General features: G+C 45.8%; 2 protein-coding genes across 3 annotated transcripts in view; one reads left to right on the top strand and one right to left on the bottom strand.

The window, feature by feature from the left end:
* Positions 1-1266: 1266 nt before the first annotated feature.
* On the top strand, positions 1267-6630 carry GPHB5 (glycoprotein hormone subunit beta 5). Its single transcript, XM_084836710.1, has 2 exons — positions 1267-1470; positions 5550-6630. The coding sequence occupies exons 1-2, from the start codon at positions 1267-1269 to the stop codon at positions 5736-5738; spliced, it is 393 nt and encodes a 130-aa protein (XP_084692836.1). The 3' UTR covers positions 5739-6630.
* Positions 2886-21601, bottom strand: part of RHOJ (ras homolog family member J) — a 122001-nt gene continuing 103285 nt past the window's right edge. The window contains exon 5 of one of the 2 annotated variants that reach the window (XM_084836688.1): positions 2886-3200. In XM_084836688.1, coding sequence (XP_084692814.1) covers positions 3021-3200 — 180 coding nt within the window. In that variant the 3' untranslated portion in view covers positions 2886-3020. Of the gene's footprint in view, positions 3201-19330; positions 20218-21601 lie in introns of those variants that run through there. The other variant, XM_084836696.1, reaches the window with a different exon arrangement.

Here is a 21601-nt window from a genome sequence, read left to right as displayed (position 1 = left end):
AATTGGTGGCAAGTGATGGCTATAAACATTTTCATCAAAACATGCATTTGGAGCAAATTCTACATGGGCAACGGATTCATTCATACACACACACACACACACACACACACTGTGTGTGTATTTATTTATATTTGCCTGTGGCTGGACAGATGGTTTGGAGTACTAGCACACCAGAAAGACTGTTTTATACACACACACACACATTCTCTCTCTCTCTCTCTCATATTATATTGCATATTTAAAATAAGTGTATGAACTGAATATTTGATAGTTTCAATTTTTGGAAATTTCAGTAGGATAGAATTGCAATTTCAGCAGGATAGAAACCACCTGGATTGTGCTAATATTCCACTTTTAAATCTTCTTTTGCACCATTGTTTCCACGGCTCTTGTTACTTTGATGCTCTTTCCTCTGTCTGCGGCTGCTTCTGCCTTTCTGAATGAGGCACACAGATGACCCCATCTAAGGAGGTGAATAGGATTATGTCATGATGGCATCATCAGATATCGGTCAGTAAAATCCTGGCCAGTCTTGGCTGATTGATTGATTATTTGTTTTATTGATTATAGGTACCTCTGCCCTTCAAATGATGCCCGGGGCAGTTTGATCATGACACTTGATGATGTCAGTTGATGATGTCAGTAAGGGTAAATGAGGGCAATCAAAGACTGTTTAAATGAGTAAGTGAACGTTTTTGCAAAGAGCGTGCAAAAATGAATAAGTAAAAACCACCCAGAAAGGGAGCTGTTTTTCAGCACTGCCCGAACTGTTCATAAAAAACACCAAATGTATATGCACAGGCCATCTGAGCAGGGCCACTGTCACAAGCAAATATCTCAGGATACCAGCAGAAGGGAGAGTTGAAGCTGTTACCACCTAAGGACCTTGAGATGACAACATCTGGATCTTAACTATCCAGAATATCCTTCCCTACCCATGTGCCCTCCAGATGTGTTGGGCTGCAAATCCCATCATTTCCAGCCAGCATGTTGGCTGGGGATGATGGGAGTTGCAGTCCAACACATCTGAAGGGCACCAGAGTAGGGAAAGGAAATACCCACACTGGAGGCATTCAAGACGAGGCTGGACAGCCATCTACCAGGGATGCTGTGACTTGGATTCCTGCACTGAGCAGGGGGTTGGACTCAATGGCCTTGTAGGCCCCTTTCAACCCTACTATTCTATGATTCTATGAAAGCTGATGGAGAACAACTCGCAGTCAAGCATCTCTAACACTCCTCCGTCTTTGCTGTTTTCCACGTAGCATGAAGCTCCAGCAGGTGGTGCAAGGCTCTCTGCCCATCTTGATCCTGGCCAGCTGTGTCAGCACCGCCCCACCTTCCGGCATCAACCTGCAGACGTTCATTGGCTGTGCCGTGCGTGAATTCACTTTCCTGGCCAAGAAGCCTGGTTGCAAGGCGATGCGCATCACAACAGATGCCTGCTGGGGTCGTTGTGAGACTTGGGAGGTGAGCACCTGTGGCACATAGAGCTGTCAACTTACCCTCTTGGCTAAGTTGCTAGAGGTAGTGGATGGGAGGGTCAGTTAGTGGTCATAAGCTATGACCATAGCTCAGTGGTAGAGCACATTTGCATGCAGGAGGTCCCATGTTCAACTCTGAACTTGTGCCTGGATGCAGTTATAGGCTGGATGAAGGCTAATAAACTCATGCTGAATCTTGCTAGGACAGAGACCTTATGGGTGGGTGGTTCTCAGGTCCAGGAATTGGGTTGTTTTCCTGTTCTTGATGGGGTTGCAACAGGTATGTAGTTTGGGTGTGCTTCTGGATCCATCCACGGATAGCCTAGCCACTGTGATTCCAGCACTAAAACCTCATGATTCATAGAATCATAGCATAGTAGGGTTGGAAGGGTCCTACAAGACAATCTAGTCCAACCCCCTGCTCAATGCAGGAATCCAAGTCAAAGCATCCCTGACAGATGGCTGTCCAGCTTCATCTTGAATGCCTCCAGTGTGGGAGAGCCCACCACCTCCCTAGGTCATTGGTTCCACTGTTGTATTGCTGTGACAGTCAGGAGGTTTTTCCTGATGTTCAGCCAGAATCTGGCTTCCTGTCACTTGAGCCCGTTCTTCCGTGTCCTGCACTCTGGGATGATCGGGAAGAGATCCTGGCCTTCCTCTCTGTGACAACCTTTCAAGTACTTGAACAGTGCTATCATAACTCCCCTCAGTCTTCTTTTCTCAAGGTTAAGCATGCCCAGTTCTTTCAGTCTCTCCTCATAGGGCTTTGTTTCCAGTCTCCTGATCATCTTCGTTGCCCTCCTCTTAGACTACCGTAATGTGCTCTGTGTGGGGCTGCCCTTGTGCCTTGTTCAGAAGTTGCAGCAGGTGCAGAATGCAGCAGCTAGGACACTGTACATGTTGCGCCTGTGTTAAAAGAAGTGCATTGGCTGCCTATTAGCTATCAAGACGAATTCGAGGTTCTGTTGTTAACAAAGCCCGAAATAACTTGGAACCAGGATACTTAACAGACTTCTTTTCCCAACCTGGTGCCCTCCAGCTGTTTTGGACTTCAGCTCCAGACAGCATGGCCAATAGTCAGGAATCCTGGGAGTTGTAGTTCAAAACAACTGGAAGGTGGCAGGTTGGGGAAGCCCACCCAATATGCACCCAGTCAACCCCTGAGATCTTCAGAGGAGGCCCTCTTGGTCATTCCATGACCGATAGAATGTCACCAGGTAATAGCAAATAAGCGGGGCCTTCTCAGCAGTGACACCCGCCTTCTGGAACACTCTGCCATACCTGGTTCGAGAGGCAGAAACTGTGACAAGCATCAAACATATCTTGGAAAAATATTAGTTTACATCGGCTTTCCCTGACCTGTAATGGACTATGACACTGCTCTGATGTATTGCTATTTTTGCTGTAATGTTTGTAATGATTTATTATTTTATATTATTTTTATGTTGTATTATATATGTATTTTAGTGTGAACTATTTAGAGATTTAAGTATATTAAGAAGTATAGAATTATGAATAATAAAAAGAATAATAAAGTCAAATCATCATCAACAACAACAACTCCTGGTATTTCCCATTTAAAGGAGCAGGTGATAGGAACAGCTGTGTTGGGGATCCTGGAGTTCCGGTGCCAGTCAGAGTAGAATAGAGAAGGCTGGGCTGGATAGACACAATGGAGGCTGGTGGTTCTGATGTCAGTGGGAGTGTGAATCCGCTCTGAGAAAAGACAAAAAAATGTAATATTGAATACAGAATTCAGCTTCCTAAGAACCTCAGCTTTCATTTAAAGAGGAAAAACATGTTTCTAGCCCTTAAGATATGCTTGTAAGCCTATGGCCGGTACTTGCTGACATCTTTAAAGCCCAAGAGGTGGTTGAGTAAGTTATGCAGGAGGTCGGAGGTAGAAAAAATGGTGCAAAATAAGAGGCAGATTTCTTCAGTTTGCCTAATTTATACTGCTGCAGAAGTAATTTTTTCTTGGCAAGGAATTTGGATTGCCTAGGTGCAGGATTTTATTTTATTTTAACAATGACATACATTCATCCCTGATTATAGGGTTGTTCGTGTTTTGCTTTTGAGTTACAATAAAGTGTATGAGATCATAGGAAGCACCTTTAAGCCAGGTCAGAGTATTTGTCTATCCCCTATGGGTTCAGCACCTTGGAGAGCTCCTTTAGAGTTCTGATCGGTTCTGACTGAAACCCAGAGCAGATTCATTGCCCCACTGACATCGGAGCCACCAGCCTCCACTGATAGACAAATACAAATATTTCTGCAGGCACCGGCTCTGGGCTTGAAAGCTGAGGTTCTTAGGGAGCTGAATTCTGTGTTCAGTACTATATTCGTTGTTTTTTCCCAGTGCATTTCCAGGGGATTGCAGCATATGCATATATGTCTGTATACAGTTCTGCCTGTAATGAGATTTGGGCAATGTACACATTTGCTAAAGAATGTGCCATGCAATTCTATATGTGTCTATTCACTGGATGCACTGGGACCAGGTAAATAAGATTGCAGCCTTAATCAATTAATTGGTAAAAGGCAAATGAATGATCAAGCAAATGCCTAGGGTTTCATTGAGAATATTTTTGGCTGTGTCCTGTGTGGTGGTGCATGATGACGTGAATATAGCTGCCGAGCAGTGGCTGAAGGAGAATGGGCCCAATCCACTGTGTAAGCAAGGCTTTCAACAGCCTTGCAGAGGCCTTTAGTGGCTTGTTCTGGCTCACAAACAGATGACCTCACTGGCTTCCAGAAATCTCAGGCGGGACTCCATCTCTAATGAGAATCAGTTGCTTTACAATTCCACACTGCAGGTTGTGCCCCCCCCGCCTTTCAGTTGTGTTGTGTGGCAAAATATTTCTAAAGCGTTTACGTAATGCTGTCATTATGTAATTTTGAAAGCCTCTTATGGCTTAAACACTTAAGAGAAAACTGTCCTTTATTACTTCACTGACAGAAAATTCCACAGAGATTAAAATAGAGCCCCTGATTCACAAGTGATATGTTTTATTCCATATCCCAATAATAAGTACGTTTCTAATTTTGGTTGCCTCAGAACTGTGGTGATTGTGCTGTAGGGGTCTGTGGGTGGGAATGACAGGATGGGCAAGCAAGTCCACACACATTGAGCAGAAAGAGGATCGTGACTAATTTTAGCCTCTTTCTCATTTACCAGTAGGCCTGAGCCTCATTTCCCTCACACTTGTGGGAAATACCTCTTGGCATTTGTAGGACTTTACTGAATTAAAGAGAGAGAGAGAAGGGCCAGGTTTACCCCTTGTGCCATATCATTACAATCCCATCATGGTACCGCTATATCACTCTTCCACCTCATAGGACACACAACTTTGGATAATATGGAATAAAAAGCAGGAGATAACACTACGATAGCGGTATATAGAATGTGTAATGTGCCCCAAAAATTATTGGTGCACTTCAATACCACTATAAAGCAGTAGTGGGGGGTGGGGTGGGGAAAGAGAGATTAGGGTGGCCATTTCTGAATCGCCAGAAAAGAGGGCACGCAACAGCAAAAAAGAGGACAAAAGTGGACAGTGATTTATGTACCATTTCCATATGCTTATGTATATACAGAGAGATGCAAATTTAGACATTATTATAATAATTTAAATAGAAACTCAGCACATATCATCATACTGTGGAAGGCTGTGGCCAGGTGACCTTTGTGTCTGCCTATTCATTCTGCTATCCAGGTTCTCAAGAGCAGTTCTAATGGTTCTTGATCTTTAAAATGAATTTGGAAAAGACAGACCTTCAAACAGAGGACAGTCCGATACATCAATGGAGGCTGGTGGCTCTGATATCAGTGGGACGGTGAATCCGCTCCGGGGTTCAGTCAGAACAAGTCAGAACTCTAAAGTAGCTCTCCAAGGTGCAGAAACACCTTGGATGTCTCCTTTAGAGTTCTGACTAAAACCTAGAGTGGATTCACCGCCCCACTGTCCTGGAGCCACCAGCCTTCACTGGGTCTGGCTCAGTGGAAGGCAGCTTGATCTCTCCAGCCTTATCCCTGTATTTCTCTTTTTCCTCCCTTGTGAAAAGAAACCAGTCCTGGATCCCCCTTACATCAAAGCGCACCATCGAGTCTGCACCTACAACGAGACCAGGCTAGTAACGGTGAAACTGCCAAGGTGTGCAGCCAATGTCAGCCCTTTCTACACATACCCCAAGGCCATCCGGTGCGACTGCAGCGTGTGCCTCACCGCAACGACGGAATGTGAGACCATCTGAATCCTCCGACTGCTGTAGCACAAGCTGCTTTGGGCCAAATTCTGCCCAGGTGAAAATTGCAGTAGGGCGGCGGCAGCGTAAACCAGGGCAGAATATAGCTGCTTGGCTCTGAAGTTTCCCTGCCCCTCGATCAGCTGTGAATGCATCTGCACAGCCTGCAGTTTTCATGCTCTGTTTGGTATAGTCACACTTTCAGAGGCTTTGCAAATCGTCGTCAGTTTGTACAGAATGGGCTTTCCTTTGGGTCACCTGGGACCTGAGTTTTCATAAACCCAAAACTATATCCTCCAGTGATACATCTTTGCAAGCATTTTTTTCCATATAAAATTTTTATCCTTGTGTGATACATCTTTTTATCATTTTTATAATTTTTTTAATCAAATGCTTTGCAAGCCTTTTTAAAAACCATATTCACATTTTTACACTGTTAGGTATCCCCTTAGAACATCTTTGGTGGACACATAAGGGGCGTTCACAGATTACATTCAATGTATGCACAATCTGTGTACATATGTACACAAATTGTCATTCTGTATACTTGTACAGCTATTTGCATGCAATGGTGTATACAAATGCTCATACATGGGTTTCTAGGGGATATAGCCCAGTATGCTTTTGCCCACTGATTCCTTTACCTGGAAGAATATGTGACAGAATATTGTAATCCTTACATTGCTAGTCAAGTATTCAAGCTTCTTGATTAACAAATACTATAAATAAACTTTTCGATCTTGAGTAAATAGATTTTTAAAAATTCAAACAATTGCTCATAAAAGTACTGCTGCTACTCCGTACAGAAATAAGTCCTAATGTGTTCAGTAGGACTTGCATAGGATTGTGCTCTCTGAAAAAGTTAATGGTTCTACCTAGACATAATAAAAATAAGTAGTCCAATTGTGTGTGTGTGTGTGTGTGTGTATATATAAAATCTGTCCATCAAAACACTTCTATGAAAATGAATAAAAATGCTAATGAAAGTTAAAAAATTGCTGATGAGAATTTATTTAATAAGGAGAGGGAAAGAGGAAAAGAAGCAATATTCAGATTATACAATTTAAGGTAAGCCTCCAAACAAAGCAAAAAATGGGTGGTGGTGGGGAATGGAGTCCAATGAATTGGTCATCTAATACTGAGTGAAGAGGGTCTCTCCTCCAATGCCTGTCTGCAGCTACACAGCCTTGGGCTGCAATGCAGCTGTAGGCCTCGGCATGTCACTCTCTGTCACTCTGCTGGATGAACACTGTGTGTGGGTTTTGAAGAGGAGTTCTCTGCTCCACCGCCTTCTCTAGTTGGTGCTTTTTATTCATCCCCTCTCCCTGTGGTCTCCTCAGCCTCTTTCCTCTCTCAGATCTTCCACACTCTCCCTCAGAATTGCGTCACAATAATAATAATAATAATAAAAATTATTAATCGGCCATCTGGCTGGTCACTCAGCCACTCTGGGCGATGTACAGCATACAATAAAACAGTTTAAAACAATAAAATTCTACAATAAAAACATTTTCTAAAATACCCTAACCCACCCCAAATGCCTGCCTGAACAACCACGTTTTTAATGCACGGCGGAAGCTCATTAAAAAACCCTCCTCCTTCCACGGCATCTCCTCAGGGCCCAAATGGGTGGCTTTCCACGTATCCTGCAGGGGGTTACACTTCACATCACTATATAAAGGCCCTGTTCAGGCGTGTGCCTGCTCACACACAGGGCTAAACTGGGTACAAGGATGAGCACGCGCATGTAAGCCTTGTCCCTAGCATCCCTGCGAACCTGGCTTTTGCGTAGACCTTCGCACGTTGACCGTGAAGTTCTGAAGAGGGGGATGTACACTAAACCTTGATAAAGCTCAATGCACAGAGGTCTACGTGGAAGTGGGGGACGCTGGTGGTGGGGCTCACATACACACCTGTGTCCCACCGAGGGTGGGAATGCAGAGTAATGTGTGAACACTCCTCTAAAAATGTAACGTGAACATATTTCACGTTTTGGCCTGTGAGAAATAGTTGGGTAGAATTTCCTCATTAAAGGCGGCACTCCCCGTGCTCCCTGACTCACTGCAAAGGATTATGGGATAGCTACTGTGTTTCTTACCAACTTAAGGCAAAGCAGAGAGGAGGAGGGCTAATTTACTCCCTGCTGCAGGCAGTGCAAATGGTGCAGAAAGGAAGCACTTTCCTGCTAGAATTAACGGGAAACCCAGTTTATCAAGACTGCTGTTGCTGTTATTATTACTAATACAGTACTGCTGTGTGGAAAGGATAACTCACCTGGTCATTCTGCTAATGGATAGGAAAATGATGTGGTTAAACTAACACCAACATAATGTTTTCCCATGAATGCGTTCTTGGGGTCAGTTCAAGGTGCTACCTAGATATTAATTCTGTTTTTCTTTTAGATGCCTTTGAAAATTTGAACTACATTATTTATTAAACACTGCTGTTTTGCCAGTTTATTTGCCTGTAGGAAAACCCCCCTATTCCGTGACTGGGAAGAAATAATATTTCACTGGCAATTGTCAGCTGAGAAAGCTTTTACTTTCTCTCTTGCTCATAGTCTGGTTTCAATAATTATAAATGGCACCATCCAACCTGCAAATCAATCTGTGTTTTTAATAAAAATGAAATCACAGTAAGATGTCAGTTTTATGCAGTGTTTATGTCTCATTGCCCCTCATTTAAAACAAACAAACAAACTGTGGCATTTTATATTGTTCTAGTTATTTAGCTACCCTGAAAGTCCAGTAGAAAGGGAGACTAGTATTTTTTAAAAACAAACACATGATACTACATTTCTCCAGTCTTAAGAAACCTCCTTTCCTCCTATTTATTTATTACATTTATATCCTGCCTTTTCCCCTCCTTAAAGAACCCAAGGTGGTGTACATAATCCTTCTCCTCCTCCATTTTATCCTCACAACAACAACAACCCTGTGAGGTAAGTTGGGCTGAGAATCAGTGACTGGTCCAAAGTCACCTGGTGAGCTTTCGTGGCCGAGTGAGTGGGGACTAGAACCCGGATCGCCTGACTCCCAGTCCAACACTCTAGCCACTACCCCACACTGGCTCTCTCCTACTCCTTGCCCCTCTTGGATCTTGTCATCACCCCTTCTCTCCATTGCACAGCAGTGCATCCCATTTCTTTCTAAACTTGCCTCCAATCTTGTATTATTTATTTACAACACTTTTACCTTGCTCTTAAACCAAAAAGGGCTCCCAAAGATTAATAATGAGATAGTCACTGCCCTCAGGCTTACAGGGCTTCTTCACACAGAGCTTTTATCCTGCTGTTGAGATTGCTCACTCACGGAAGTTTGCGGGTCCTTTTCGTGACGTCATCAACCTCCAGGGCACATCCAGAAGTATTTTCTGGTTATTCCATCTCAAAAAGATCTGGAAATAATGAACTATTTAAATTGGATTGTTACGCTATTAAAACAGCCACTAGATGGTGCTGTTTCGTTGATCTCTATGGAACCTTGAAAATTAAAAACTTCCCCTCTCAGCAATTGCGTGGTCGCTGTCTGGGAGCCAGCTGTAAACGTGGAAAGGCTCTACAACAGGAAGGCTGTGGGTTTTTCCTTTAATGTAGAGGCAGCCACACTCTAAAAGACATGGCACAAAAGGAAAAGGGATTGGGAGGGAGAAGGAAAAAAAGCAGAAGCAAAACTCGTGCACCAGTTCTTAGTTTCAAAGATCTTAGACACGTTCTTTCTGGCAGGGAAGCACAAAACAAGCTCCCTGGAGCTGTTCTTTTTCTGCCTGATGTAAGGGGCTAGGTTGGTCTCCCCCTTGCTGTGATGCTCTTCCTAGGAGGCGGGGATGCAGCCACTCGCAGTCGCCCTTGATTCTCTAGCTGATGAATGAGGCTGCAGTCCCAGGGAACTCATTACTTCATTCAAATCCCACCTTGAAACCCAATTGTTCCATGAGGCCTTGGGCTCAGCTCCCTCCTTTCCATGCAGGACTGCAATTTACAGAGCATTCCTCAGGTGGTAGCGGGAGATTGGTGGAGAGATCTCCACTTCCTATGTCCCGCTAGTGCGTACTTACAGTGCAGGAAGTAGTGGTGGTGGGCAGATTTTCTATTCCCCCCCCCCCCCGGCCAGTTCAGCCTTTTAAAAAATCCCCTTCCCCCTGACATACTTTTTCAGCCCTGTGGAGGGAATGATTGGTTTTGCAACCAGTGGATCCAAGGCCTCCCTGACATGCCCCCAACACACCCTTGTAATGCCCCGTTTTCCGCCTCGCTACCTGCAGTGCATCACACAGGTGCTGCAGCGACAGCAGCAAAACTTTCCGCCAAGGCACCTGGGGAACCTCTGGTGTTGAACCTCTCTCTCTACCTGTGCAGGGGGAGGAGCACAGCCTCCATCAGTGCCTCAGCTGCCCTCCCCAAGAGTTTAGGATCGCTCCCTTAGCCTGTAATTGAAATAGTGACATATTCCTTCTCTGTTTACCACCTGCCTCCCTTTCCATCCCCTTCCTATGTAGTTTCCCTTGTGCTGAATTTTAAATTGCATGCACCTTGGGGCAGGGAACTGTCCTCTTGTACCCTGTACAGCACCATGCATATGATGGTGCAATAATGATGATAATGATGATAATGATGATGATAATAATAGGATAGGAAGGGTACAATAGTTGGAGCATATGCTTCAAGGACAGCACCTGGTTCAAATGCTCCATCTCTCCTATGGATGGGCTGTCCCTGCTCTGAACTCTGGCTGGAATGCTCAAAATGAGGACAATTAAACTCCTTTCCAATCCAGTGCTTCAAGACTGTGTCCCCGATGTTCTTTTACAAGGTTTGCAAAGCATCTTCCTTCTTTTCTCTCCTCTCGCCCTTCTGCCTGCCAGGTGGACATTATATAACTAATTAGGATTCTCATCCCCAGTAAGCTTTTTGTTGGAAGGTTTTATTTCCCTCCGTTAGTTAAATTTGTCAGTGAGTACTTCCGCTATTAGCAGCGACTCTGCTGAGGAATGTCCTCCAAGGCTGTATCATGCTGGCTTCTGTCCAGAATCCAGTTCCAACGCAGACAGACAACTAAAAATCATTCTGCTACCTATCAAAGCCCCTCACGAAGTGGAAATCAGGCATGTGCATCTTTTGACTTGCCATGCCGAACGCAGCCCACCAGCCAGGGCCAGAGCAAGAGATTCTGCTCCCTGAGGTGAAAAACAAGATGGCGCCCCTTTCCATTCCATGATCCACAGCTGACTGGCCTTGCAGTTGAATCTTTCTTCAACACTGGTGATGGAATGGCATCCTCTCCCACACCTGATGGCAGCAGGCTAGCTTAGGGGGCACAGGGAAGGCTGCTTGGCACACAACACCATGCCATCACCTCTCAGCATCTGCCACCTGGGGCAACTGCCTCACCTTGCCGAATGGTAGGCCTGGCCCTGCTAAATGGGGGCGGCGGTCCTGCTGCTGGCCATGGATGGTGACTCAAATATGGCTGTGATGAACCTTCTGATTTTAACTGCCTGACTGGGGTCACAAAAACAGCCAAACACCTAGCAGTCCACGGTCCATGTTCGGTGGCCAGGCTGGATGTCAGCACTTGAGCATTCTAGGGCAGCAGCTGAGAGCCCCTGGGTGTTGAGGCCTGTGGATTAGGCCTACCACCAGCCTGTTCTCCCTGGCTTGTCTTTGTCTTGTGGAGTGTGGCTGCGAGCCAGAGTGGCGCTTTGAACTGGTCCCCGCAATGGACCAGAAACGATGTTGCTTCCTGGTACGCAGGCCAGGAAGCACCGAATTGTGCCACAACAGGCTTTGGCTTAGTTGGCCTGTAAGGTTAGGCCGGCCCTGGCTACGAGGGCTTGGGGAAGAGGAGGATTTATTTATTTATTTATTTCTATACTGCCCAGTAGCCGAAGCTCTCTGGGTCGTTCACAAAAATTGGGAGTTTATAATAGTTGAAATGACAGAAGCTGAAAATGAACTAAGTAAGCAGCATGTCGAAAATGAATTCAGCCAGGCTGAAACCACAATGAAGTGATCGTACCAGGGAAGTCTGAGTGTGTGTCTGAGAAAGACGCTGCCACCACGACGGCTCTGTGGACAAATCAGTTCTTTCATTAGTTGCAGATTACGGTTGCATTGTCTCGGCAGAAGAACAGGGAATCTGCTTTGATTTACACCTCTTAAGAGTCAGCTCTGTTGAAACAAGTCAGCTCTTCTTACCTTGCCTGTTGTGTTTAAGAAAAGACCACCTCGTGGGATAGGGAGCTGTCAGAAATCATTCAGGAGCTTGGCATGACGGATCTTCTTGAATACAATCCAGCCATTTAGCCTTTGCTTCTGGGTTAAACAGTGCTGCAGTCGTAAATTTTGAAGTGCAGCTATTCATCATGACAGTTGTGGCATCTGTGTTGATCCATATAAAAAAAAAACACGTCTAGAAGTTTGGTGGCCAGGCTGTCTTCTTCTGTCCTTCTTTGGGGTGATGTGTAAGTGGCCACCCAGCTGTGCCTAAGGATGAGTAACTGAAGCCATAGCATTTTCCTGCCCTGCTTAGCCCAGCCTCCTCTTACCTCCTTTTCCACTAGGTGATGGTGGGCCTGTTCGTACTGCAAGGGCCTCCGAGATCCATGCTGGTTTTAAAACACCAAGCAATCAAGACAAAAAGCATTTGCTCTGCTTAATTAAAGGAACACTTGCATTTTAACAAGCTGGAGGAGGATTGTTTCTTGCTGTCCAGAAGAGATGGCTTGGTTTAATTAGCCAGGACTCTGTAGCTCCTTATGCTACACATTTATGGAGACGTTTACAATTGCTGCGTAAGCAACAATTGCAAGGGGATAAAAGTTGTTCTGATTGCAATAAATTAGTTTAATGTCAATAAAAGTCAGGCAGTTTACCACAGACATCTTGCCAGCACATATTACGGGACCTAATTCAATCTAACCTTTTATAACTCATCTTTCCTGCGGTGGCAGGTTGATTTTACTGGGATTTGGCCTCTTTCTGCTGTAGTTTTGAGCACGTTCAAAACGTTCAGCAGGACTTGAAGGCAACTTCAAGTGAAGCTATTGTAGATCCGTGGAGTAGTTCTATTTGTGCGCTTGTCTCTGTATGTTAGCTGATAGGAGACTTTCTGGGATCCTTAGGTGAATCAGTCTGCATCTGGTCTGTGTCAGTTTCATGTATATTCAATCATAAGTCTGTTTCATCCAATTTTCACATGATTCTGCATTCCCACCCCCCTCAAAAGAAACCTGCACAAAAATTGGCATTTGTTTTTGTTTGCATCTTCCCTTACTATACACATTTTTGTACGCATCTTTCCTGAATATACCAGTTTAACACATCTTTCTCTATATATGCATTTTTGCATGCAATGTCCCCTAATATACACATTTTTGTACATAATTTTTGAGCCAAGAACTGCATAATCAGAAGGATGTATTTATTTATCTAAAAATACTGTTAGGCCGCCTTTAAGGGTGGGACCTTTCCAAGATGGTGTACAACATAAAACCATACAAAACAATACAATTCCATTAAAAAAACCTGCGATTATAAATAAAACATACAGGCCAAAAATTTAAAACAGGCCAGCAAAAACAGATGGGTTTCAGAGCTTTCTTGAAAGCCTGAAAAGAATGGGCCTGATAAACCCCTGATAGAAGCTCATTCCAGAGTTGTGGAGCCACTGCCCAAAAGGCCCTCTCCCTTGAACTCATCAAGCTAACTGCTCTTGGTAGCAGGCAAGTGAGAAGTCCCTCTTTTGATAACCTCAGAGTGCAGGCAGGTTAGTACAGGTGAAAGTGGTCCTTTAAGAATAAAGGTGTCCAGATCTGCATATTAGCCTAGGAAGTGTGGATTGGTTGGGTCACTAATCAGTGCGGACCAAACAGAATTCTCCCCCATTCCTAGAGTGCACAAATGTGTCACCACAGCCACCACCTGAGAAGTAGCATTTACTCCTGTGTGAGAGGGGAAAGAGAATGCCTCTTCTACAGCAGCACCTGCAGCCCTAACTTTTCAAATAATTGGCTCTATCAGAAATGATTAAGGCTGCAATCCTATACCCACTTACCTGGGAGAAAGTCACATTCAACTTAATGGAAATTATGCTGCAAACCTGTAGTCTGTTAGCTGGCCTTTGATGGGCTGTAGGGTTTTGTGGAAGTGCTGGGCTGAATCTACACATAGCAGTTATACCGTTATAACTATTGGTGTCCATTGGTGTCATGAGTGCCAATAGTTATAGAATCATAGAATTATAGAATAGTAGGGTTGGAAGGGTCCTACAAGGCCATCGAGTCCAACCCTCTGCTCAATGCAGGAATCCAAGTCAGAGCATCCCTGACAGGTGGCTGTCCAGCCTTGTCTTGAACGCCTCCAGTGTGAGAGAGCCCACCACCTCCCTACACCCTTGGTTTCATTGATATGATAATGGTATGAAAACGGTATAACTGCTATGGGTAGATTCAGCCCTGCTCTGTCCTCAGAGAGGAGCTCTGTCAGCAGGGCTGCATTCACCCCTAAAGATGGGCAAATCTGTCAGTTTCATTCCCTCCCGCCCACATTCAAATTTTTAAAACCTCAAGTTCTTTCTCTCTCAGATATGAACGCAGCAAATTTGGGTAAATTCTCACCCATCTGCACCCATCAAATTCAATAGGTACAGCTACTCCCAGCATGGAGAAGACCATGTTGTTGGAATAAGCAACAGCCATGAGTTCAAACCCACTGCATGGAGGGGGAAATAACTGGTTGAAAAGTCACCAAGGGCACAGTCCTATGGATGCTTAGACAGAAAAAGTCTGATGACTCTCAGCATTCCCCAGCCAGCATGGGAGTTGTAGGACTTTTTTCTGCCTAAACATCATAGGGATTGAGTCCTAAATGATCAATGCATGTAGGGAGTTGGATTGCTAGTTTTGATTTCGCTTTTGCCCACTTATTTGGCCTGCTTCTGGTTGTACATAAAGACGCCTGTTAATATTACGTAAAGCCCCAGTTTAAAGCTTACTGTTGTCTTCTATCTCAAGTGTGATCAGACAAAACTTACTCCGCAACAGGTTATGGGGTCCAGGAGTTTTCAGAAAACCCAGCCAACAGCCCAGAATAAACTTGAAGGGTTGTGGCTGCCTGAAAGGTGTGCAGGCCACAAAGAAACCCCCAGGAAGGCCTGCTGACTGCAAGGCAGGGGAAAGTGGGAAGAGAGCCTGGGCTGCAGCCCTGAATTTAAGTTTTCAGTGGGGAAGCTGAATCACGTGCATTATCACTTAGAGAAACTTAAAGTTGAACTGCTCCTATCGAAAGATGGCCTGGGTGGCCATGCTGGCTGGGAATGTGGGAGTTGAAGTCCAACACATCTGGACGGCACCGGGTTGGGGCTGGCTGATCTAGCAGATCAAGGGCTACTCAACCCTTCTAAGTTCGCCCCTTGAAGGATTCACAGGGGATGGCATCTTATTTTCATGACTTTTACAGTGCACATTTTCACAAGGATTTCACCCAGCTGAATTGTCAAGTATATGCTTATTCATTAGGAGTACACTTCCAAGGCTCCTGGGTTTGCCCTCTTATTTATTTGTTAAATTTATATCCTGCCTTTCCTCCAAGGTGGTGTACATGATCCTCCCCCTTCTCTCCATTTTATACTCACAACAGCCCTGCAAGGTAGGTTAGGCTAAGCGTCAGTGACTGGCCCAAAGTCACTCAGTGAGCTTCATGGCCAAGTGGGGACTAGAACCCAGGTCTCCTGAGTCCCAGTGCAACACTTTAAGCACTAGACCATGCTGGCTATCTTCTGAAGGGAATGGGGAAGCCCATAAGTAAAAGAAGTCCATGTTACTGGAGGCAATGCAGAGTTTTCTGAATCAGGGAGACTGTTTCCAGTTCTTGTTCTCCCAAGGGTAGGACTTTCCTGCCAACAACTTTGAATGGGTTCGGGCACAATCCTAAGCATGTTGAGACAGAGAAAAGGCCTACAACTCCCAGCATTCCCCAGCCAGCCCTGCTGGCTGGGGAATGCTGGGAGTTGTAGGCCTTTTCTCTGTCTCAACATGCTTAGGATTGTGCCCTTAGCTGCACGTCCACTGTGCATTTCTGCTGTTCACCCATTGTTAGGAACCAGTTGTCGATACACTTTCTATAGAATCAAACCTCTGGTCTGTCTAGCCCTGTGTTGTCTGCCAGTGCTTCAAAGTAGCATTCCCCAACCTGGCGCACCTCAAGTGTGTTGGACTACAGCTCCCATCATCCCCAGCCAGCATGGTATGCCATGACCCTATAAGGTAGGTCAATACTGTTTTCCCTGTACTTCAGACGGGGGACTGAGGCCAAGGCAGTGCAATGACTCCCCATCTTTGGGAAAAGGCTGTGGATCTGGAGGAGGCATTGGCGTGGGAGAGAGAGATTTTACCTCCGAATCGGCTGTGGCCGAATCCCCACCGCCCCAGAAGCTCCAGCGCAAGAAGAGCCCATTTTGCCGGCACTTCTCTGGCTGGAGAAGGTTGTGATGCTGTTGGAGGAGTCCAGCTCAGGAACCCCAGGAGAAACATGTCCTCCCCTGTGCCATCACACCCAGTGGTCATTGGAGCAGGCCAGGGCTCTTGAACCAAAGAGGCGTCATTCACCAGGGGCAGAGCTGGCCGCCTGGACCGTGCTGCAGCTCTGTTTATGGCTCGGTCTGGGTTTGCTGAATGCGGAAGGAACTTGTGAGCTTGCTGACATGATTTCCCAGCCTGAGCTTCTCAGGCACCTATCCCACCCAGGTGCTATTTCCTTTGCCTTACCGGGACCTGACCTCTGCTCTGTTTGGGCGTTGCATTACTGGATCTTGACCTCCACCTTGTTTGGACTTTGCCTTGCTGGCACCTGACCTCCACTTGCTTGGACTTTGCCTCACTGGAACCTGACCTCCGCTTGCTTGGACTTTGCCTTGCTGGCACCTGACCTTCACTTGCTTGGACTTTGCCTCACTGGAACCTGACCTCTGCTTGCTTGGACTTTGTCTTGCTTCCTGTGCTGGAACCTGAACTCGTGTCTAGCACACCCTCCCCCTGTTTGGGCTAGAAACACACCTGGCTGAGATCCCTGCCTGGGACAGAAAAGGCAGATTGGCTGCCTAAGGCCCCATCTAGTGAGTGCAGTGAAGCAGAGGTGAGTTTTGAGCCAAGGGCTTCCTTATTCATAGCCGAAGCTCTTTGCTACTACAAGTTGTTGTGTGGATGCTTGGATGGTTGGTGCATATCCCCGTCTCCTGAGCCTTCCCCGGCCCTTTTGCATAGCAGCGATGTGGCAGCCCACATAAGGCACTGTGAACACTCTCATGGTGCATGAATCCTCAGACACCCCACAAAGCTTTTGATAACTACCATGGGGCATCTAGGCAAGCAATCTGCACAAATTTAGTCAAAGAAGGCTACAGACACATATAAGGTAGATAAACTAATGGCAGGCTAATTTCAAAATATATTTAGAGCTCAACGTTTCAGGTTCTGCCCTCATCAGTAGCTGTGATATTAAATGGTTACCAAGAGTAGCAGTTCGGAATGCTGGGAAATGAAAGTCCTACAGAGAAAAACAAAAACAAAGGTGGTATCCATGTAACATCGCAGCTACTGATGAGGGCAGAACCTGAAACATTTAGTCGTAAATATCTTCTGAAATTATTGTTAGTCTATCTTTCTTATATATTTTAACAAGACTGGCTGCATCCATAGTGGATCTGAAGTGGATCTTTCAGATCTGAAAGTGGATCTGAAGTGGATCTTTCAGATCTGAAAGATCCAGTGGATCTGAAGTGGATCTTTCATAGTGGATCTGAAGTGGATCTTTCAGTTTCTGCCCTCATCAGTAGCTGTGATATTAAATGGTTACCAAGAGTAGCAGTACGGAATGCTGGGAGATGAAAGTCCTACAGAGAAAAACAAAAACAAAGGTGGTATCCATGTAACATCGCAGCTACTGATGAGGGCAGAACCTGAAACATTTAGTCGTAAATATCTTCTGAAATTATTGTTAGTCTATCTTTCTTATATATTTTAACAAGACTGGCTGCATCCATAGTGGACCTGAAGCCTCCTTGTTGCTTTGTGGTTAGGCTGCTTTACACCTCTCTCTCTCTCTCTCTCTCTCTCTCTCTCCTACCACACTCATGTCAAAAGGCTGCTCTTATGAAATTACATTTACAAACTTAGGAAGTTTACGAACTTAGGGAATCGAACCCGGGACCTTCTAATGACAGTTTTGTAGAAAACTTTGACAAAGAAAGCAGCTCCAACATAAAGACATTGGGTTGTAGTAGCTAGTTTTTGGGTGGCTTCCTAGCTGGGAGAGAACTGGAATGGTAACCACGTAGTTCAACAATCACAAGCCACTTTCCTCTGGAGGTTTCCCAGGTGACGCATTTACATCTGGCTCTGCTGGATGGAGTGACGGGGTAGATCCCTGTGGAGCCCCCACCCTACAGCACCTTCGCCTGATTATGTTGGTAGCAGCATTAAAAAGCGATGGCTCGCCCCTGTTCAAATCTGGTTTACCGCTCTTAGGATAGCTACTACTTAAGGACCCCCAGCCAGGGCTCGCATCAGGTGTTGGTGGGAAGGGGCCATAGCTTAGTGGTAGAGCACCTGCTTTGCCTGCAGAAGGTCTCAGGTTCAAATCTCAGCATCTCCAGGTGGGGCAGGAAAAACCACTGCCTGAAACCCTGGAGAGCTGCTGCCAGTCAGTGTCAACAATACTGGGCTAGATGGACCAATGGTCTGAGTCAGTATAAGGCAGCTTCCTATCTGGCCTCTGCAGCCGATCATGTCCCAGCAAGAGGCCCATTGCCAGCTTCCCAAGCCCCCTCCTCCACTCACTTCGCAGCAGCCTCTACTCACCGCTCTCTCTCCCTCTGGGTGGTGATGTGGATTGGGCCCAGAGGGACAAGACTGGTGAATGGGCAGAAGCAACACCTATGAGGAAGGGGAGGGGGTCTACTCAGAGAAGAGGACCTCCTGCACTGAGCAGGAGGTTGGACTCGATGGTCTTATAGGCCCCTTTCAACCATAGAATGATCATAGAATCATAGGATTGGAAGGGGCCTACAAGACCATCAAGTCCAACCCCCTGCTCAATGCAGGAAGCCTGATTCCCAGGCAGTCTCCCATCCAAGTACTAACCAGGGATGACCCTGCTTAGCTTCTGAGATCAGGCACAATAGCTGCATAATAGGCACGTAAAGGCCTACTATTCTAAGATTCTACTGAGGGCACCTTGCACAAGCACCCTCCCTCCCTCCAAAAACCTGGAGCTAACTCTGCCACCATCTCTGTGCTGGCAATGAAAAAGCAGTTTGGCGATTCGAACAACAGCTCCTGGTGTGTGTTTGCATGTACCAATTTCCCCCCGATTTCCCTTTTGAACAATGTTTGTGTCTTGTCCCCAAACTGCCTCCTGAATTGTGGGTTGCTGAAACAGCAGTTTGGAGATTTTCTGTAGCCTGCGGCTTCTAAAAACTAAAAATGAAAGTCTTGTGAGCGTGCGTGCATGCGTGAGCATGTGTGTGGGGTACTAGATTGCAAAACATCCATGCAGCTCCCTCCAAATCCTGGCCGTTGTTAATTCCAAACAAATTTTACAAATACAACATTAGGCGGCTTCATATTTCATTGAGAAGGAAAAGCATCCCAACATGCTGAAGGGTAAAATGCCAATACAGTCTGGTAGCTTCTCTCTTTGGATTATGCTGAATAAGATATAAAAGGAAGAAAAAATGCAGTAAATGTGTCTTCAATTCCATTTCCATGTCATTTGGTTTTTTTTCCTTTTTAAAAGCATCTTTTGAAAACAGGGAACATCTGTAAAGATGCAATTCAAACAGGTCTCCTACATTTCATCTATATCTTAACATAATCAACTCCTAAAAAGTCGACTACGTACTTTGGCCATTCAATAATTATTGCATATTTATACTGGAGCAGATCGGGTTATTGCTTGCCGCAAGCCACAAATAGTGAATCCAGTTTCTTTCGGCTCTTTTGCAGGATCAGGATCTTTGGATACGCTGGTTTTCCTTCTGGCCCATCATAGATCCTGACTGCAGGAAGAATTCTCATAGCTGCTTCCCTTTATATTATGGCTTGCTCAGGGAAAACTGTCACAGTATGGGCCTGGGTGCTTGTATATACAGCTCTGCACTGGTTAGAAAAAGCGAGAAAGGCATGAGAAAGCTACAGGGATGCCCTTAGAGGAGTCGCAGGTGTGGGAGGAGCCTCTTAACAAAACGGCTCCTTTCTGGTCATGTCCCTCTGTGCAGGTGTGGCATGGAGGGTGGGAATGCTTTGGCCAAACGCCAGCACAGTTCCACGTGGATCCCAGGCGCCATCATACGACCGCGCAGCAGCTGCAGCACCTGGCACATGGTTTCTTCTTGGCCTTGGGACTGAAGATGGTGAGTATCGCTTCGTCGAAGACGGCCTTCAGGCCTTTCTGGGTCAAAGCTGAGCACTCCAAGTAGCACTGGGCTCCGATCTTGAACGAGAGAGGAAAACAGGGATGGATGATGACGACGGTAAGGACACAGGAAGAGCCCCACTGGATCGCCTCAATGGTCTGTCTAGTGTAGCACCCTGTTCCTCAAAGTGGCCAACCAGGAATAGCTCACAAGGAGGACACAGAGCCAACAGCCTTCTCTTGCTACTGGTCCTCAGCAATGTGTAATTGAGAGAGAGGTACAGTGCCCTGAAGATGGAGGCTCCATATAGTCCTTATGACCAATAGCCATTGATAGATCCACCCTCCCTAAACATGGAAATCCAACTCATGTAGGGAGCATGTGGCCAACATGTGCTAGCCCCAACCTCTCCACTCCCGACTTTGGTCCATCTAGTCGAGCATCCTCTTCCCCAAAGCAGAACCAGGAACAGCTCACAAAGAGGACATGGACATGGGGGAGAAGGCAATCAATGGCTACTAGTCCTAATGGCTATATGGCACCTCCCACCCCGGAGGCATTTAAGACAAGGCTGGACAGTGATCTGTCGGGGATGCTCTGACTTGGATTCCTGTACTGAGCAGGGGGTTGGACTTGATGGTCTTGTAGGCCCCTTCCAACCCTACTATTCTATGATTGTATGATTCTACCTCCAGTCTCAGAGGCAGTATGCCTCTGTACACCAGATGCTGGGGAACAAGGGCGGGAGGGTGCTATTGTGCTCATGTCCTGCTTGTGGGTTTCCTGTGGGCAGCTGGTTGGCCACTGTGTGAACTGTTAATCTGGTACTAAAAGGGTTAACAAAGAGTAAAGATGGCTAATTTGATCTGGAATGGTTGAACCTGAGGGTTTTGGGGAGACCTATAAGAAGAGCCCCTAAAAGATTCCAGACTCGTAACCAGTTTTATATTCCAGACTCTTGACCCCTGGGCGAGAAGACCTTGAAGTTTGATTCTATGCAAATTGATATTATTTCACTAACTGAGACTCTAGCTAAGATTTTGCAGGACTGTTTTTGAAGAAAGGGAAAAAATGCAGCTGTCTTTACAAGCGGCTTCACAGAGCTTGCTCAAGGCCACGATGTGCTGGCAGAGTATATGAGCGAGATGACCAGAAGAACTGAGCATGCTCAGATGCCTACTGAGAGGAGGAAAAGTACTGTTTTGACATTTCGTGGTGTACACCTGCTGATAAGAGAATGTCCTTACTCGACGCTAGGTGGGCGGGGAAAGCTGTAGCCCTGAGCACAAGTGACAACGGGGAGGAGGTGTTTGGCGGATATGACCCAAAATGGCCAAAGATGACGGGGAGTTCAAAGAAGATATACCAAGGAGAAATGCGTCAATCAAGATAACATGCCAAGATGGCAGACTTTGTGCCATGTTCTGGGACATTTCAAAGTAACCCGTTTGTAATGGTGCC

Source organism: Heloderma suspectum, chromosome 1 (genome assembly GCF_057233095.1).
Source record: "Heloderma suspectum isolate Gila_16-S chromosome 1, 16-S_ref, whole genome shotgun sequence".
Taxonomy (NCBI): Eukaryota; Metazoa; Chordata; class Lepidosauria; order Squamata; family Helodermatidae; genus Heloderma; species Heloderma suspectum.
This window is presented reverse-complemented; position numbering and strand designations above follow the sequence as displayed.